General features: G+C 36.7%; 1 protein-coding gene across 1 annotated transcript in view; it reads right to left on the reverse strand.

Moving 5' to 3' along the window:
* The window catches only part of LOC119260262 (cAMP-specific 3',5'-cyclic phosphodiesterase 4D), an 832,289-nt gene extending 812,429 nt beyond the window's left edge, over positions 1-19,860 (reverse strand). Inside the window, exon 1 of the mRNA XM_054687942.1 lies at positions 19,749-19,860. Coding sequence (XP_054543917.1) covers positions 19,749-19,843 — 95 coding nt within the window. The 5' untranslated portion in view covers positions 19,844-19,860. The remainder of the gene's footprint in view (positions 1-19,748) is intronic.
* Between the last annotated feature and the right edge of the window lie 245 nt (positions 19,861-20,105).

Below are 20,105 nucleotides of genomic sequence, written 5' to 3' on the forward strand. Positions count from 1 at the left end.
CAGGGAAATGCAACTCAAAACCACAATGAGATATCACCTCACACTTGTTAGAATGGTTATTATCAAAAATACAAGCAATAACAAGTGTTGGCAAGAATGTAGAGAAAAGGGAAATACCGTTGGTGAGAATACAAACTGCTACTACGGAAAACATTATAGTTCCTCAAAAAATTAAGACTAGAATTACTATAGGATCAAGTGATTCCATTCCTAGTTATTTATCCAAAGAAAATGAAAATGCTAACTTGGAAAGATACATGCACCTCCATGTGCATTGCAAGCATTGTTTATAATAGTCAAGATACCAAAACAACTTAAATATCCATTAATGAATGAATAAAGAAAATGTGCTACATAACATGTATGTGTGTGTTATATTTGGAGAACCTGAAAAGTCTTCACCAAAAACGTGATATTTGAGGTAAGATCTGAAGTATGAATATGTGGGATCAAACCTGATGGGTAGAGAGAAAAGAAATTCACAATCAAAAGTAATAACCCATACAGAAGACCTCATGTTGGAAGATGAAGACACAAGTATTGGTCCAGTCCATTGAAACTATCAAGCATCTTCTATTTCCTACAAACTGAATACATTGACTTACGGATATTTCAGTTGATCTATTTAACAGTTTCTAAGTTGTTGTTGATATATATATATATATATATATATATATATATATACATATACATATAGATATAGATAGATAGATATATGTAAAATTATAAAATCTTATCATCTGGAACAATAGGGATAGACATTGAGGAAATTATACTAAATGAAATAAATATCACATGATTATATTTACATGTGGAAACTAAACACGACAAGACAAAGCAACAACCAGAAATCCCAAGCTCGTGGATATAAAAACCAGATTAGTGGTTACCAGAAGTGGGGGATGGGTGGGAGAATGACTAATGGTGGGTAAAAGGTACAAACTGCAAGCTACAAAATAAACTTCATGAAGATGTACTATACAGCATGATGACTACAGCCCATACTACTGTACTACATTTTAAAAAGTTACTGATGGAATAAATTTTAAAAGTTCCAATCACAGGAAAAAAAATTTTGTAACTATGTAAGATAATGACTGTTAACCACACTTTTTGTGGTGCTCATTTCACAATGAATACAAATCTTAAATTTATGTATCTACCTGAAACTAATGTTACATACTAATTATACCTAAATACAAAATAAGTAAGTAAACAAACGAAAACAATAATTACTCTAACAGCTTCCAAGACTTGCTTCGTGATAAGCAAATTAATGCCCATGGTGAAAGGTCATTTATGAAATTGTAAGTGCCATTTTCAGAATAAAGAAGGATACTCTTACTATTCCCTGTGATTGCAAAACTTCTTAGGTTAGTTTGATTGAATATTATATTCTCAGGCAGCAAATGTATTTACTTTTACTCTTTGGTTTCACTATCATAAAGAACTATCAGTGGTGCGGTGTCAAGAACAGAGGAATGGAGTGGACAGAGGAGTGCGGTGGAGAGTGGCAGAGTGCAACGGAGTATGGTGACAAGGAAAAGCGGAGAGCATGAAGACACCAATAGGGCTGCTAGAACTGGTATTAGAATTTGGAGAACTGGTGCAAATACTAACCTAGCTACTGCAATTGACACCAGATGAGTCTCCAGAAGTCCGAGCCCAGAGGGGGAACGGCACCCAACGGCACCCACAGGGGAGTGCGTCTCCGCATCCCCATTTTAGAACAGGGACCTTTCTTCAGTAAAGACTGCTTGAAACCGGCAGAAGGCTCCAGGCAGAGCCAGAGGTGAGATGGGAAGTTCGCGCACTCCAGGCCCCTTCTGGCCAGCAGTCCAAGCCCAGAGGGGGAGCGGGCACCCACAGCCTGGGCAGACAGGGCACTCAGAGGAGTGCATCTCTGCATCACCATTTTAGAACAGGGCCCTTTCTTCAAAAAAGACTGATTGAAACTGGCAGAAGGCTCCCCATGGAGCCAGAGGGAGAAGGTTCCCTGTGCAGTCAGAGGTGAGCTGAGGGCCCCCACACGCCTGGTCCCGCCTGGCAAAAAGTCGGAGCCCAGAGGGGGATCAGGTGATGTGGAACCCAGAGTGCAATCCAGCTGCCCCACCTCCAGGGAAGTTTGTGGGACTTCAAGACACACCTTTGTAATTAAACACAGAAGGAGGAGATATTCTGTGACAGCGACCATTAACATACTCAACGTACCACTGCCTCACTAGACTTCTGCATAAGAGTATCTGACTCGTTTGGACCGCCAGTTTCCGAAACCCCACAAAGAGCACAACAAAAAGATGCCGGCCAGAACCAGCGACAGTGTCCCAACCCATAAGGCAAATTAGAAAACAGGCAGCTGGGAGAAGAAAAACTACATGCAACCTAGCAACTCCTCAGGAAAAAGACACACCACAAAAAGAAAACCACCTACCAGATTGCAACAACAGTGACTTGGAAAAACTTCTGAGCCTTCCAGAAAGAGAATTTAAAATTGCCATGATTAAAAATCTGAAGGAATTCAAAAATGACATGGAAAAAATAATCAGCGATCAGAAGAAGAATGAAATTGAGTCTCTAAAGAGGGAAGTAAAAGAAATGCAGGAGATCAAAGAATTAATGGAGGCACTAAAGAACACTGGGAAAAGCAGTGAAAGCAGAACAGATGAAATGGAAGAACGAATAAGTACTCTTGAAGACACAGAAATAAAAAGAACCAGAACAGAAAAGGAAAGAGAAGCACGAAGGAAAAAGACTGAATAACGACTTCGGGAACTATCTACCTCCATGAGGAAAGGAAATATAAGAGTTATAGGAATCCCAGAAGGAGAGGAGAGAGTCGGAGGAACAGAGAAAATATTCGAGGAATTAATTGAAGAGAACTTCCCAAACATGAAGGAGCTGAAAACAGACATACAGGAAGCAAGAAGAACACCAAACTTCCATGACAAAAGGAAAAATACAGCAAGACACATAATAGTAAAGCTCCCAAGAATCCAAGACAAAGAAAAAATAATGAAGCTTACAAGAGGGAAGAAACAGATAACATTCAAAGGAAAACCAATCAGACTGACATCACACTTCTCCGAAGAAACACTACAGGCAAGGAGAGAGTGGAGGGACATAGTCAACAGACTCCGAGACAAAAAATGACAACCAAGAATCCTGCAAAGCTTTCCTTCCTCTATGAAGAAAGAATAAGGACCTTCCCAGACAAACAGAAACTCTGAAATTTCATTATGACTAAACCCCCACTCCAAAAAATACTACAAGGAGTCCTAAAGCCAGAACCAACAGAGGGATGAATAACAATGAAAGAAGGCCAAAAATAAAGTTATTAAAAGAATAAATGAATAAAACCAGAGAAAAGACAAACACAATGGCAAATACAGATGCTAACATATCAATATTAACTCTAAATGTAAATGGACTAAACTCTTCAATAAAAAGACACAAAGTTGCAGGCTGGATTAAGAAACAAAACCCAACCTTTTACTGTCTCCAGGAAACACATTTAACTACAAAAGATAAAAATAGACTCCAAGTGAAAGGATGGAAAACAATCCTACAAGCAAATGGACCAAAAAAGAAAGCAGGAACAGCTATACTTATATCAGATAAAACAGATTTTAAACTCAAAAAGGTAAAAAGAGACCCCACTACATTATGATCAAAGGGACAATACTTCAAGAAGAAATAACACTCATTAACATACACTCACCAAATGAAGGAGCACCCAAATATATCAGATAACTGTTGTCATCTCTGAAAACAGACATCAGAGAAAATACATATGTAGTAGAAGACTTCAACACACCATTATCAACAATGGATAGATCAACAAGACAAAAAATAAGTAAAGACACTAAAGCTCTCAATAAGGATCTAGAGCGCTTGGGCTTAACAGACATCTATAGAACACTAAACCTCCAAAAATCTGAGTACACATTTTTCTCAAGCACACACGGATCATTTTCCAGGATCGATCACATACTGGGACACAAGACAAACATCAACAGATACACCAAGATTGAAATCATATCAACCATCTTCTCTGATCATGAAGGCATCAAGCTAGAAAAAAAACCATAAAAAGAAGGCAAGGAACTCTCCGACCTCATGGAGATTGAAACCCACACTACTGGAAGACCACTGGACTAATGAGGAGATCGAAGAAGAAATTAAAAAGTTCAAAGTTCTTTGAGTTGAATGACAAGGAGGACACCAATTTCCTAAATGTATGGGATGCAACAAAAGTAGTAATAAGAGGAAAATATATAGCAATAGAGGTTCACATCAACAAACAAGAAAAAAACTCAAAGAAACAAACTTATCTCACATCTCAAAGAACTAGAAAAATAACAACAAAAAACCCATAAAACAGTAGAAGAAAAGAAATAATAAAAACCAAAGCAGAAATAAATGAAATCGAAACTAAAAAAACAATCTGAAAGATCAATGAAACCAAAAGCTGGTTCTTCGAAAAAATAAATAAAATACACAAACCACTAGCCAGGCTCACAAAGGAAAAATGGGAGAAAGCACAAATAAATAGGATCACAAATGAAAGTGGAGAAATCACAATGAACACAGTAGAAATCAAAAGAATAATCAGAAACTACTATGAACAGTTATATGGAAACAAGTTCAACAATCTAGAAGAGATAGACAAACTCCTACAATTCTACAATCACCCAAAGCTAGATAAAGAAGAAATAGAACACCTAAACAGACAAAGTACATGCAGCAAAATTGAAATGGTAATCAAAAACCTCCCCAAAAACAAAAGCCCAGGACCTGATGGATTTACAAATGAATTCTACCAAACATGCAAAGATGAATTAGTGCCTATCCTTCACGAACTCTTCCAAAAAATTGAGAAGGAAGGGATAATACAAAACACGTTCTATGAAGCCAACATTACACTAATATCAAAACCGAATAAGGACAACACAAAAAAAGACAACTACAGGCCAATCTCTCTAATGACCACTGACGCGAAAATCCTTAATGAAATTTTAGCTATCAGAATCCAACAAAGTATCCATAAGATAATTCATGACAAAGTAGGATTCATTCCAGGGACACAAGGATGGTTCAACATCCAAAAATCAATCAACATCATCCAACACATCAACGAAAAGAAATATAAAAACCTTCTGCCTCTTCTGTGCCCTGCTCTGGCTCTCGTGAATTCTCTCACCCTCCCAAGCTTCTGACTGTACCCAGTGCTTGTATAAATAAATAAATAAAATCTTTTAAAATAAGAAAAAGGGGAAAAGAGCTAAAAAGAAACTTCTCTGAAGAAGAAATGCAAATAGCCAACTGGCATATGAAAAAATGTTCAACATCACTTGTAATCAGGGAAATGCAAATCAAAACTACAATAGATACCATCATACACCAGTGAGAATGGCACATATTAAAAAAACTAGCAACAACAAATGTTGGCGAGGTTGTGGAGAAAAAGGAACTCTCCTGCACTGTTGGTGGGAGTACAAACTGGTCCAACCGCTATGGAGAGCTGTGTGGAGATTTCTGGACCTACTAAACATAGAGCTTCCATATGATCCAGCAATTCCACTCCTAGGTATTTACCCAAAGGACACAGAAACATTAATTCCAAAGGGCACCAACACGCCTATGTTTATAGCAGCACTATTTACAATAGCTCAGCTATGGAAACAACCCAAATGCCCAGAAATAGATGACTGGATCAAGAAGATGTGGTATATATACATAATTCAATATTATTCAGCAATTAAAAAAGATAAACACATGAGTTTGCAGCAACATGGATGGAGCTAGAAGGGATCATATCAGCAAAATAAGTCAGAAAGAAAAGAAAAATACCAGATGGTCTCACTCATAGCAGGAATTTAGAAAACCTAAATAAGAGACCAGGAAATAGACTAATCAATACAAAGCAAAAATCAAAACCAACAAGCAACTATAAACCAGAGACATACTACGGGGCAGGGGAGGAGCGGGGAAAGGAAGGACTAGAGTCAAAATAAGGGGGGAGGTGCAATTGTATGGGGAATATAACCAAAATGAAAATGCATACATTGTGCAAAGATGAAAAAACATGTAAGAATTACATAAAATAAAATATTTAAATTTAAAAAAGAACTATCAGACACTTTGTATTTGTTTGAACCAGATAACAAAACATAAATTTTAGGCAGAATATTTATTTACTTATAAAGGTTAAATAATGTATAACCCATCAACCCCAAAAAGTTAATAACTATGAAATAACTATGAAAAATCAAAAAATAGCATTAAAATCATTAACTAATGGACATAGCCTAGCAAACACTTGCTAATTCCTCTATAACATAAGTCTGACAGTCCATGATGTTATTTTTTTTTACCAGCTTCCTATCCTGCAGAATTCTTTCCCGAAGTGATACTTAATACTTGCTACCATTTAAGCGCCTTTTACATCAAATAAAGCATGCAGTAATTTCTTACCTCTTTAAAGAAAGCATGTGTTGAAGATTTTCTGAATTGGAATGGTTTCAACTCTCTTTTAATACTACATTGCTAGCTTTGGAAAACAGATAACCTATAACTTCTGAAGTTTATTTATTTATATTTTTTAAAGATTTATTTATTTTTATACAAGAACCTGGGTACGGGCCAGATGCGCAGGAGGCTGAGAGGATTCACCAGAGACAGAGCAGAGAACAGAACAGGCAGACTGACTGAAATACACTGCTGAGGGGAGCAGTGGGTGAGGCAAGAGAGGTCTGCCACACCATGGGGGATTCTTGCCGACCAGCCAGGATCAAACCCGAACTGCACAAGCTGTGGACAGCTTCACAGTGTGGCGCTCAACTGCCTGTGCCACCAGGGAGGCCCTGAAGTTTATTTATTTAATAAATTCTTAAGTATATGTAATGTGCTAGTTTGGATGTGAACAAAATTGACAGGGTTCTTCCTCTCACAGGAGGTTATAGTTTAGTGGAAGAGATTGGCATTAATCAAATCATTACATAACTAAATATAATTTTAAAATATGATGAAGGCAATAAAAAAGCTATTAGGTTATATGAGATGTTTGGGATACCTTTGGAGTCTTCATTGCAGAAGTGATGTTTGAGTTAAGATCTTAAGTATAAATATGTGTTATCTAAGCTGATGGGTAAGAAGAAAAGTTTCTCAGGGAAAGGAAATAATACATATCAAGGTCTTCAGATAGAAAGACAGACTCATAGATAGTAAGACTGATCTAGTCCATTAAAACCATTGAGAATATTCTATTTCTTGAAAAACTTGAATCCACTGACTTATTGGATATTTCAAGTTAATATTTATGACAGTTTATAAGTTATTAATATAAGCATGGCTTTCTTAGACCCATGCTCTACATCAGGCTCATCCTTAGACTTTATTATCAAGACATAGATAAGAATGACATAAGGTATTTCTCAGTGTTTGACTATTTTTCTCTATCATCTGTTGCAGAAACTCCCATGGTGAGCAGCTATATGATTTCAGTAGAGACCCATGGCTACTGATCATTAGAAATGAACCTTGTCCCTAATACAAGTGGAATACCCAGGTGGTAGGAATGGTTCTGAATTGTGGTAAAATAGAAATGTGTACTGATATCTCCAAATTTTTATATTATAATTATTTTAAATTGTTTTCAGATAAGCTGAAAGTATACCCCGTTCTTAGGTAAATAACAACAAAAACAACAGAGAAATGACAAAAAAAATAAAGTATTACTATAAACTTGAAGCAATCTCAACAGACAAGAGATGTCTTCCCAATCAATTTCAGAAAGAAGGGTCAAAAATAAATTATTCTAAAACACCAATCACATTTTCAGTAAGTAATCTCTAACATTTAACTGGTCTATAGTTAAGTGGGTGAATTCATGTGCTTAACAAGGCTACCTTTTGCAAATAATTTATCTGGAGCATTCAACTGGAAGTAGATATTTCTAAAAGAGATGATGACATTAGAAAATCACAAAGCTGGATACCAAGACTAAATTTTCTTATTCTTTGAGTATCATTCTCACAATACAAATAAAGGGGGTCCAGTTGAACCTAGGTGTCCCAAAATTCTGAGAAAAAAACATGGTGGATATCAAGTTGGACTTGTCTGAGGGCTAAATTTACAGGAACCAGCCAGGACAACAAGCAATATTTGAGGAAGAAACTAAGAAAAACTTACTTATCAGTCCTGAAGACCAGGGGACATATAAAGCATCCATCATAATCAAAATCAGAAAACCCAATGGAAGCAAGACACTGAATACTGGATATAGGCGACCAAGTCTTGGAGGAATTGTCTAAGTTGGAGAATTCAACCACTTTTAACAGAGCATCAGAGCATTTAGCACTAAAGGGAAAGAACCAGTAAGAGTGTGAAATGGGGCTCTCAGGCTGACAGGTTTACAATGAGTTTCACTTGGAAAACAGGTCATCAGTCAAGTACTTTCATAAGGAATAACCACATTTATAAGAAACATTCCAACTTACTTCATACTTCATGCAGTATGGGAAGGTTACTGAAAACTTATACAACATATCACACAGTGTTCATTTTACAAGAAACCATGGGGTATTATTTCCTTAATTCTCAGAGTTAATAGCCAAGGATTCTCATGAGCAACTCATTATTTTTGAACCTACTGATACTATGAATCATGAACTGATAGTATTTCCTTTCTCAGATTAACTGGTAGGAATATCAAAGCCAAATCTGTGATTAATTTCTAGTAATTACTGAGGAATCAATGACATTCACTTCTCCTTCCATTTTTTTATACTGTTCTCATAGTGTTATATTCTCTTTTCTTTGATGTCCTCATTTTATCTTGTTGTACTAAAGTGTTTTATGATACAATTCTTTCCCTTGGGAGAGGAATTGGGATAAAATAAAATGTTAACATAAATAAGTGGAAAACAATGTTTAATGAGAAAATATATGAGTTATATTTATTATACATGCAGTATATGCAAATTTTAAAGATATCAAAGAATATAAACTAGAAAATGAAATATCTCTCAAATATCTGCTCTTTACACACCAAAATGGTTTAGTGCTTTTTTTCTCATTCAGAAGGAGAAATATAAAGATAAACATTTGTACAATGTATACATGCATATATACATACATGCACACACAGATATTTCTACATACATAGCGAAACACATATAGAGACATAATCTCACCTTTAAATATAAGTACACATGGATACATACAAATAAATTGTATTATATTCTGTGATCTAATCTGTAAATTACTTTTTTTACTTAACAACAGTGAACTTTATAATTACATTTCAGTATATGTAAATCTGTTTTATTCTGTATCTAGTAGTCCTTTGTTGTAGATATGACATAATTAATTTTACCAATACTCTATTGAAAGATATCTGTGTGATTTTCAGATAGTCACTATTATATGCAATGTTGAAATACAGTACTTCTTTGCTCACTTGTTCAGCTACATTCTTTGGCTAAGTTTCTATGCATGGAATTACTTTGTCAAATGTACGCACATTTAAAATGTTGGTACATATTATTTGATTACCCAATGACAATTTCCTTTTTTGCAGTCTCTATAAAAAAATGTATATTAAAAAGTGCCTACTGGGCCTCCCCAGTAGCACAGCGGTTGAACGCTGGGTCGCGAAGCTGCCCGCAGCCTCCAAAGCAGTGGTTCGATCCCTGGCCACCAGGCGAGGGTGCCACATGGTGTGCAGATCCCTCCTGCCGCCCACTGCTCCCTTCAGCAGTGTACTTCATCAGTCAGCCTGCTCTGCTCTCCCCTCTGGCTCTGGTGAATTCTCTCACCCTCCCGTGCTTCTGACTGTACCCAGTGCTTGTATAAATAAATAAATCTTTAAAAAATAAAAATAAAAAAAAGTGCCTACTTCTTCACACCTCTTCCAATTCTTTTGAATTATATATCTTTTAAATCTTATTCCAAAAAGATAGGTGAAAAATTAGATAACAGTGATGTTTTCATTTTAATTTTTTTCTGTTCAGTAGGTAGAGAAATTTTCAAATATATACTGTCATTAATCTTTCTTCTCCTTTGAATTGCCTCTTTATGTTCATCTTTTTTTTTTAGTTTTTAAGTGTTTTATTAAAGATGTTAAGTGCTTTTTATTATGGTGTAACATAAGGATCTTATTTCAAAAAACTACTTAACAATGTTTATTATTTATATTTTTTTACCATTCAAAAGTTTGTGTTTTATTAGTTTATTTGTTTGTTCTCTCTATGTCCCACATGAGTTAATCATACAGTGTTAGTATTTCTCTTTGCAGCTTTTTCTTACTACACACAATACCCTATTGATCTATCCATGTTACTGCAAGTGGTAGGATTACATCTTTTTAAATAACTGAATAGCATTTCATTGGGTGTATATATAACATATCTTCTTTTTTTTAATTTTTTTATAGAGGCATGTTTTATTTATTTATTTGTTTGTTTGTTTGTTTTGTTTATACATGCACGGGTACAGTCAGAAGCGCAGGAGGGTGAGAGAATTCACCAGAGCCAGAGCGGGGAGCAGAGCAGGCAGAAGGACCGTAGTACACTGCTGAGGGGCGCAGCGGGCGGCAGGAGAGGTCTGCGGGCCATGTGGGACCCTCCTCCTGTGGCCAGGAAGCAGCCGGGGATCGAAACAGCACCGCAGAGGCCGCGGGCAGCTTCACAACCCAGCGCCCAACCACTGCGCCACCAGGGAGGCCCATAACATATCTTCTTTATTCATTAGTCAGAAGATGGGAATGTATGTTGTTTCTGGCCCTTGACTGTTGTAAATAATACTGCAATGACCACTGTTGTGCATGTATCTCTTTCAATTAGTGTTTTTATTTTTTTTTAAAGGTAAGTACCTATAAGTGGGATAACTATATTGTGGAGAATTTCTATTTTTACCTTTTTGAGGAATCACCATGCTGTTTTCCATAATGGTTGCACCAATTTACATTCCCACCATCAGTGTTAAGGGTTCCTGTTCTCCACATGTTCTCCAATAATGGTAGTTTTTTGTCTTTTGGAGAACAGTCATTCTTACAAGTATGAGATGATATGTCAATGTTGTTTTGATTTGCATTTCCCTAACAACAAGAGATGATGAATTTCTTTTCATGTGCCTATTGGTCATCTATGTATTATCTTTGGAGAAGTATCTATTCAGGTCCTCTGCTCATTTTTAAAATTGAATTATTGTTTTGTTGTTGTTGAGTTTTATGATTATTTGTGTATATTGTATATGAGCCCCTTGTCAGATGTATGAGGTGCAAATATCTCCCATTCAGTAGGACAAGGTTGGTTATGAAGAAGCTTCTTTGGCTAAAAAGAAGCTTTTTAGCTTGATACAGTTCATTTGTTTATTTTTGTGTTTATTTTCCTTGCTGAAACAATGCATTTTAAATAATTTATCCTAGTTTCACTAAGTGAGAATGTTGGCTTAACCAATTATTAAATTTTCAAATATAAGAGTCTTAGGTTTAACCTTTTATTTAGTTCTTTTGGACTACTGATTGTTCCCAAATTAACATCATACTACTTGAATTAAAATACTGTAATGATACATTGTAATATCTTATAGGAAAAAACTTTTTATTTTTCTTCTTACAAAATGTCCTTTAATATTCTTACATATATTTATAATCAAATTTGAATCAATTACCTAAAATTCCATTGGGGATATGGCATTTCTAAATAAGTTTGTGACCTTAACTGTCTAAAGTATTGCATTTTTCTAAAATCCCATTTCAAATTGCTTACTTTTAGATACTCCAGTGAGACTATTACTCAGTTGGTATACAATGTTCTCATAATTGTTCCCTTAGTGAATTAGCCAATGACTTTGTAGAACTTTAGAACACAGTGTTTTAAATTTTGTAGATCAAGGACTCATTGAAAATTTGATGAATGTTCTCCCAAAAATGTGCAGTTACTCCCAAATGTAATGGATTCTCTAGAGTCAATGAACCCAAAGATAAAAATTTACTCTGTAAAGGAAACTTTCTGAATAAAAAAGGAACTTTATTCCCTGAGTTATTTTTATACTGATTTTTTTCTTACAAGCTGGTCAAGACTGTTATCTCTCTCTTCATAATCATTACAATTTCCCTTCTATCTTTAGTCTTAGTCAAATGAATGGCTTCTTATTATCAGATACAAACCTATATATATTTCACAATGTAATGAAAAGATCCCCAAACTAGGAGTTCTTAAGGCTCAAATCTGAGATCTATCTTTGAAGATGTGTGTGTGTGTGTGTATTTCTCTAAGAGTCAATATTTCATTTGGTCATGTATAAAATGAGCAAATATTACTAGTTCTGTTTACTTCATAGAGATTATTAATGAAATCAAAGAGACCTGTCTGAGAGAGCACAAACTGAAAAGGCAAAGTTTTGTTATTATTATTTCTACATTTGAAAGCTTATTATTTATTGAGACACTATATAAACCACACACTGTGCAATAGCCTAATGTACTAGGGGAGCAGATATAAAGGTGCAGTTTGTATGTGCAACGCAATGCAATGCAATGCAAAATTCCAGAGGAGATAAATATTCCCTCTACTTGTAGGAATATCCATGCAAATGGTAGTATATGAAATAAGTTTGAAGGCATTTGTGAGTTTTCCAAACATATAAGGAGGAAGTGGTAGAGGACATAGGGAAAGCAGTCTAGAAGAAAGAAATAGCTTCAGAGAGAGAAGGTGTGAAAAGGTCCAGAGAGTGCAGCACATGACAATGAGTTGAGTATGGTTATTTCATGGGGTTTATGGAAGAGGATAAATCCTAAGACTTTCTCTGAGAAAGATATACTTGGCTAACATTTTGAATAAGAAACTTAAATTTTATCTTCCTGGAAAAGGGAAATCATCCGAGGACTTTAGACAAAGGGATGATGGGGATGGGTTGCCTTTAGTATAGACAGATAGCTATCAGGAGAGACTGGAGATGGAGGTTTCATCAGCAGCTATTGCAATTGTTTTGGAACAGATGATAAAGACTTGAAAAAGAGAAGTGGCAATGGGAAAATGCCAGAGATATTTCTAAAGTAAAATGAAAAGATCTTGACTGTCTCTGAGATCCAGGAGTTAAGGGAGAAGAAGAGTGTAAGGATATCACTGATTAAAGATCACTGGATAATAAAATACATAGAAGGAAATATAGGTGAAACACTACGTGATATGCACATCAAAGACATCTTTACAGACACATCACCCAAAGCAGTGATAGTGAATGCAAAGATAAACAGCTGGGACTACATCAAATTAAAGAGCTTCTGCACAGCAAAAGAGATAATAACAAAAACAAAGAGAAACCCCACCAACTGGGAGAACATTTTTGCACACAACACTAATGATAAAGGACTGATCACAAAAATCTGCAAAGAGCTGATGAGACTCAACAACAACAAAGAAAATAATCCTGTCAAAAATTGAGCAGAAGAGCTAAAAAGAAACTTCACTGAAGAGGAAATGCAAATGGCCAACAGGCATATGAAAAAATGTTCAACATCACTTGTAATCAGTGAAATGCAAATCAAAACTACCATGAGATACCATCTTACACCTGTGAGAATGGCACATATTAAAAAAACTAGCAACAACAAATGTTGGTGAGGTTGTGGAGAAAAAGCAACTCTCCTGCACTGTTGGTTGGAGTGCAAACTGGTCCAACCACTATGGAGAGCTGTGTGGAGATTTCCAGACCTACTAAACATAGAGCTTCCATATGATCCAGCAATTCCACTCCTAGGTCTTTAACCAAAGGACACAGCAACATCAATTCCAAAGAGCACCTGCACCCCTATGTTTATAGCAGCACTGTTTACAATAGCTAAGCTTTGGAAACAACCCAAATGCCCAAAAATAGATGACTGGATCAAGAAGATGTGGTACATATACACCATGGAATATTACTCTGCATTCAAAAAAGATAAACACATGCAATTTGCAGCAACATGGATGGCGCTGGAAGGGATCATGCTCAGCGAAATAAGCCAGAAAGAAAAGGAAAAATACTGGATGGTCTCACTCATAGCAGGAATCTAGAAAATTTAAATAAGGGACCAGGAAAATGAATAAGTATAAGAAAGAAAATATCAAAATCAACAAACAACTATGAACCAGAGACACTCTATGGGGGTTAAGGGGCAGGGAAAGGAGGGATTGGGGTCAAATAAGGGGGTTGCAATTGTATGGGGAATATAAAAATAAAATTTATTAAAAAAATAAATAAAATAAAAATGCAAAAAAAATTTTCAAAAAATTAAAAAAAAATAAAGATCACTGGGTAAATGGTGATACCACAGATGTTATTTCTCATTCAATCTCCAAAGTGGTGTGGTGAGTGTCACTATGTGTGTACGGGGTCAAATGAATTTAGCTGATGAATTTTAAAAAATAATGCAAATTACCCTCTTTGGAAAAAAATTAAATTTCCTATTTTTAAATATAGAAAAATGTTCCTCAGGGTAAAAATAACCACATCTTTTGAAATATAATACAGTGCTATTTGGTATTATCCCTTAGCAACATTCCTGCTATGAACCAGGACTAGCAGCACTCAAGTTATAGACTCACATATTGATATTTTTAAACTTGTGGATGGATAATAAGCTGTGAAAAGAACATAATTTTATCCATTTTAGATTTGAGGCCTCTGAATAGCCAGCAAAACTTGCTAACAAGGCTTAATCTTTTTAGATTATTTTTCTATATACTGCTTAAGAATCTTTCCCAAGATACTCTTCCAAACCTATAATCATGTTTGAAGATACAGATTAGTGATTAATCCATCACTTTGTGTGTGTGCATGTGTGCAAGTGTGTGTTTTATGTGCACATGTGTGTGCATGAATATATTCAAATCAGAAAGTGAAAAAATGTTTTGTTTTCTGAAGTGGTCTCTCTCATCACAATTTGAAGATTCCATTTACTTACAAATAACTTTTTAGAATAATTTCCTAATTTTTGGTTTCACTCTATGGCCTAGAAGATGGGCTGTTGATAGTTAACAGATAGCTACATTAAGACACATAAGGCAATTTTTAGAAGATATGGAAAACAGAAACCGTAGTTCTCATTCTGGGAGTAAACTATTGTGTGAAGTAATTTAACTCCTCAGAGTTAAATTATTTCTTCAAGTGTAAAAGGTGGGCAGTGATCTAGGCTAGGATTAGTTTTAATTTAAGTTCTTTCCCTTCTTGACATCCCATTGTGTTAGTATAGTTTCAGAGAGATGTGGTTTGTGGACATGACCAGCTACCTCTTTTTCCATTACTGTTTCCATATGTGTGCACAGAATCAAGATGGGCCAATGAGAATGAGAGAAGGGCTTAGACGTATCCCATGCTTGAAGGACAGGTTCTTATCTCTTTCCCTTCTATTTCCTTCCAAGATTTCCCACGCTCATGAAACATGAAAGATACACAATTTCAGAATCCAGAATGTAAGAAGGTGACAGATTCCTATTTTTCTTCTGATACACCTAGTCTCAAAACACACTAGCTGATAAAGAACTAAATCAAGATACCGAGACAATTTTTCAGTGAAGGACATGAATGTTGAAATCATTTTATTTAAAAAAACAGCCTAACACTATTTTGGTAATATGTAGAAAATGTGAAAAATATGAATTGTGCTATACTCTTTTTGATATTTAAATATCCTAATTGTCCTGACTTATTAAAATTTAAAGATGGCAATCTTATGTCAGTTATCCAATATTAAAAGTGGCAAAATTTTCAATCAGTTATTTTGGTGAAGTGAAATTCAAATTTTGCATTAGGAACTCAGATTACCATCCACACTTGAATGACGAAAAACTACACTATTTTGACAATATCAATATAAACATGGAGATATATCTTTTATAGGACAGAATAGATAAAAATTTAAATTTTTAGCATTTAAATATTGCAATATACCGTAATATTATCTTTCATTTATTATATATATGTTAATGTATTCTAAAGGCTAATGTAAAATAAATATTTTATAACATGCATGGGATTTATATTGCATGCAATTACAGATTTTAGCTGTTCTCTTTCTAAAATTCCTAAATCAAATGTCATCTTCTTGATATTTACATCTCTGTATTCTAGAATGTAACACCCAAAGAATTATAATACCCAAAGAATCATGTATGCTATATGAATTTCCAACTTTAAATAGTTATTGAGAATGTATAGCTCCTGCAGATTGAGAAAAGCACATTACTGAGAAGGAAAATACCTGTTACATAGTGGGAAGTCAAAGAAAGAATTAAATCACTTATTAGCTTGTTTAAATAGTTGTTACATTTTGAAGGACTATCAATTGAGATAATCTGATAAATATTTTATAAAAATTAATTTTTATCACATTTCATTTGGTTTTCTTAGTAAAAGAGTATCATTCCTCTGGTAATTTAATTCTTTCAAATGTCTTCTATGTAAATTAAAATATGACCCTATCTTGCTAGACAGATGTAATTCAATATAAAATTTATTTAATATACACACTTATTAAGCCAACTATATTTTCCCCATTGCTTCGCACACTGTAACTAATTCTCCAATTTTCAGTCAAGATAATAGTAATGTCCTACACGGTAAACACAGCTTTTTAAAAGATGTAGTTTTCTTGATAATCCATAGGGAATCATCCTTCCATCCATCTAGAAGGTGTTTTCAGAGACATGAACTTGACAGATAATTTAAGCCCTCCATTTGGTTGGTGGCACACACATAGGTGTGCATACTTACACACACAGTCACACACATACCACAAACACTGCATACATCTCACACCTTTGTTCCCTTTTAGATTACTGGGAACAATCTACAGTATTCTAATTAGTTTTAATTTCTCTGAGCACTGTTTCCTATTTATAGTTACATGCATCGCACAAAGTCAACAAATACTTTGGTTTGCCTCTATTATGCTTATTGACGCCAATGTAATAGCAAGAATTTAAAAATAAAAGTTAAAATCTCTCATTGCTTCCAGAGGTTACGTTATCTGCCTTTTTAAAGAAAATGAATTTAAATTATACCTCATTTTCAGGACTTTGTGTCCTATGGTATCAATCAATAAAAACTTCATGTTCAATTTTATGTATGTCTTGATGCTGTCAACATGCCCAGGTTCTACACACATTTATTTTAGGAGTACCCATTGTGCTTTTGTTGAGGCAGGAGATCTGCATTTCAGTCTTAGTTCTGCACTCACATTTGATGTGCTACTGAACAAGTTACTTGCCTCCTCTAGGGGCTCGGGATTCTCATCTATAAAATGGAGACAATACCATTTAATTTCAGTGGTGTTCAGTAAGTTCAAATAAGTTCATGGATGTGAAATTTGTTTGATAATTTTAAATTATAGCTACTATTGTCTTTTAATAATGAAAGTAATATCAATTCCCTCTTTGGAAAACACATTTATCTGCAAAAGCAACCTCACCAAGGAAAAACACTACATGCAATAAGTGAGTGTTGGGAAATACATAAATGACGCAAAGAATTTGAAGGCCAAAAGTCATTCAATAGAATATCAAGACTTATTAGATGAGATGCAAAAGAAGTTATGTGTAGTTATTATGCATCTTCATTTTTTGGAACAATTCAACACATTTCACATAGAACAATTAATCAGTATTGAGAACACAGAAAAACTTCAAATAAGTGATGCAATATCTCTATTCCAATTAGCTTATTTCCCTTTCACCTTCCTAAACATACTCTATTTTGTTAAAAAAATAAAGTTAATTAAGAGACTCTACAAAGTCAGTCAGCTCATAGATTAAGCTAGAACTCTTGCACTTATTTAATGTTTATTAAGGGTTCAGTATCACAAAATTTTTCAATAATAGGTCAAATGGTGTCGTGCTTGCCATTATTCCATCATTGGGGGCCCCATGTTATACTGTCCACCCTAGAGGGAAAACACCTAATTCATCAAACAAAGGTTAAAACTGCACATGGGGTTTTAGCAGCATGGGCTGTAAAAGTGAATCTTGCATATTAATTTATGAATGTTTGCAATTCACACCAATATTTAAAGTTTCAATTGATCTGAAATGACATTATTTAACAATTCCCATTCTTTGCATCCAAGAGGACAATGATTATAAACAATGTGTAGTATGTAGGGGTGTGAGCATGTTTACACATCAGGGTTGGGATATTCTATTTGGCTGGATATCCTTTGATTATTGTATACACAACACAAAGAGAGACATGCTCAGCTCAGACAGGAGTAAGGAAGGGGTTGGGATGGAGGGAGGGAAGGAGAGAAGGAAAAAGAAAGGAAGGAAGAAAGGAAGGAAGGAAGGAAGGAAGGAAGGAAGGAAGGAAGGAAGGAAGGAAGGAAGGAAGGAAGGAAGGAAGGAAGGAAGGAAGGAAGGAAGGAGAGGGAGAGAAAGAGGGAGAGCGGGTAGGAGGGAAAGAGACACCTTTGAATATTATTAAGACTGTTAAATCCAACCTACTGCCAATTACAGTTGTACAATCCCAGCCCCAGGTTGCCCTGTGTCCACACCCAGTTCTGATTTACAATTTATGATCGCCCATCATCCAGATATGTGGCTTGGCATGTAGCCCATCACTGCCTACCCACATCTTAGGTTAGATGACGACAGTCCTACTTTGCCATTAGGCATGCTAGGGGTAAGCAATGCATGTAGCCTTATTTGTATGTGCCTTTGGGGGCTGGGAGAGGTGGGGCTCATGGCTTAGAGGGCCTGGAACAGGGTGAAAAGGAGCGATGCTTCATGGTTGCCAAGAAAGGGACCAAGTGGTCCCTTTCTATCTCCATGTCTCGTTAAGAATCAAGCTGACTTCTCAGAGCAGCTGTAATTGATCCTTTACACTACTCATTTCCTTGGAAAAGGAGCTGTCGGCCTCTATTAAAACTCCATGTGACATGCAGCTTCCCTGCCCCATCTTCCGGAGCACTTTACATTAAGGGGAAATCACTATAATCAAATCTCTGCATCTTGTCTACTGCTAAAACGAGGTGTTTTCTTCCTGGGATTTTGCAGGGATGATTGGATACACTCACACTTGCACACACTTGCACACACCAACACAGCATAACTCCCACAGCATCCTATGCTATCGTCTTCCATCCCTCCCTCCTTCCCTCTCGCAAGGATTGCTGAACATTTTGCTCCAAACTCTCCCAGTCACCCACGTGTTTGTTCTTCTCCCCTTTTGCTGTTCAATTTACTCCCAGACTTGACAGAGAAACTCGAGTTGTTCTTAAGACTTTTAGCTGCAATACTAGGATCAAGCTGTATTGAGACCCTACACCCCACATCAGATCTGTCCTACCAGCCCCTCCTCACTCTGGGGGAGTGAACAGATTATGGGTGTTTCCCTGGCTCAACTCCCCAACCCCCCCTTCCTCACCAGAACAGACTGAATTTGCTGTTTAGTCCTACTAGTCAGGGTGAGGTGGAAGTGGATTGGGAGGGGGTGGTGGGTGATATAGACAACTGGGAATCTCTCTCTCAATCTCTCTCTCTCTCTCAATTAGCATTTACAGCATTTAAGCCATACTTTCCCGGTCTCCTACACCTGAATTGTAACCTCACAAGCAAGAACAGACACGCCCCTGCTCGACCTCCCCCAATTTCCAGAGAAGAATTTGACCCTGGGTCCAGGGCCGGTGGGGTCACAGAGCCCATCAAGGGGAATCTGAGAGCCGGGGAGGTGACCCCGTGCTGCATGGGGGAGGGGCGCTCTCCACTCACCGCCTGAGTCCCTGGAACGAGGAGGGCCAGGACATCCTGGATTTCTTCAGGCCAGGCCGGTGGCCGGTCTCCACGGCGTAGGAGGTGCGGTCCATGGCGCGGCAGTACAGGTAGCGCTCGGTGTCCGAGTAGCCCCGATGCCGCACGCGGCCGGTGGCCCCGCTCGAGGCGTAGCGGCCCCGGGCTGCCCCGGGCGGCGGCGGGGGGGCGGCAGGGGGGGCGGCGGCGGCGGCTGCAGCGGGCACTGGGGCTGGGGCTGGGGCGAGGGCGGCGGCGGCGGGGGCAGGTGGTGATGCGGATGCAGGAGGCGGAACTGGGGCTGCCGGAGCGGGTACTGGTGGTGCTGCTCGTGCCTCC

The sequence above is a fragment of the Talpa occidentalis genome, unplaced genomic scaffold (genome assembly GCF_014898055.3).
Source record: "Talpa occidentalis isolate TD23 unplaced genomic scaffold, MPIMG_talOcc4v2.1 talOcc4.6, whole genome shotgun sequence".
In the NCBI taxonomy this organism is placed as follows: domain Eukaryota; kingdom Metazoa; phylum Chordata; class Mammalia; order Eulipotyphla; family Talpidae; genus Talpa; species Talpa occidentalis.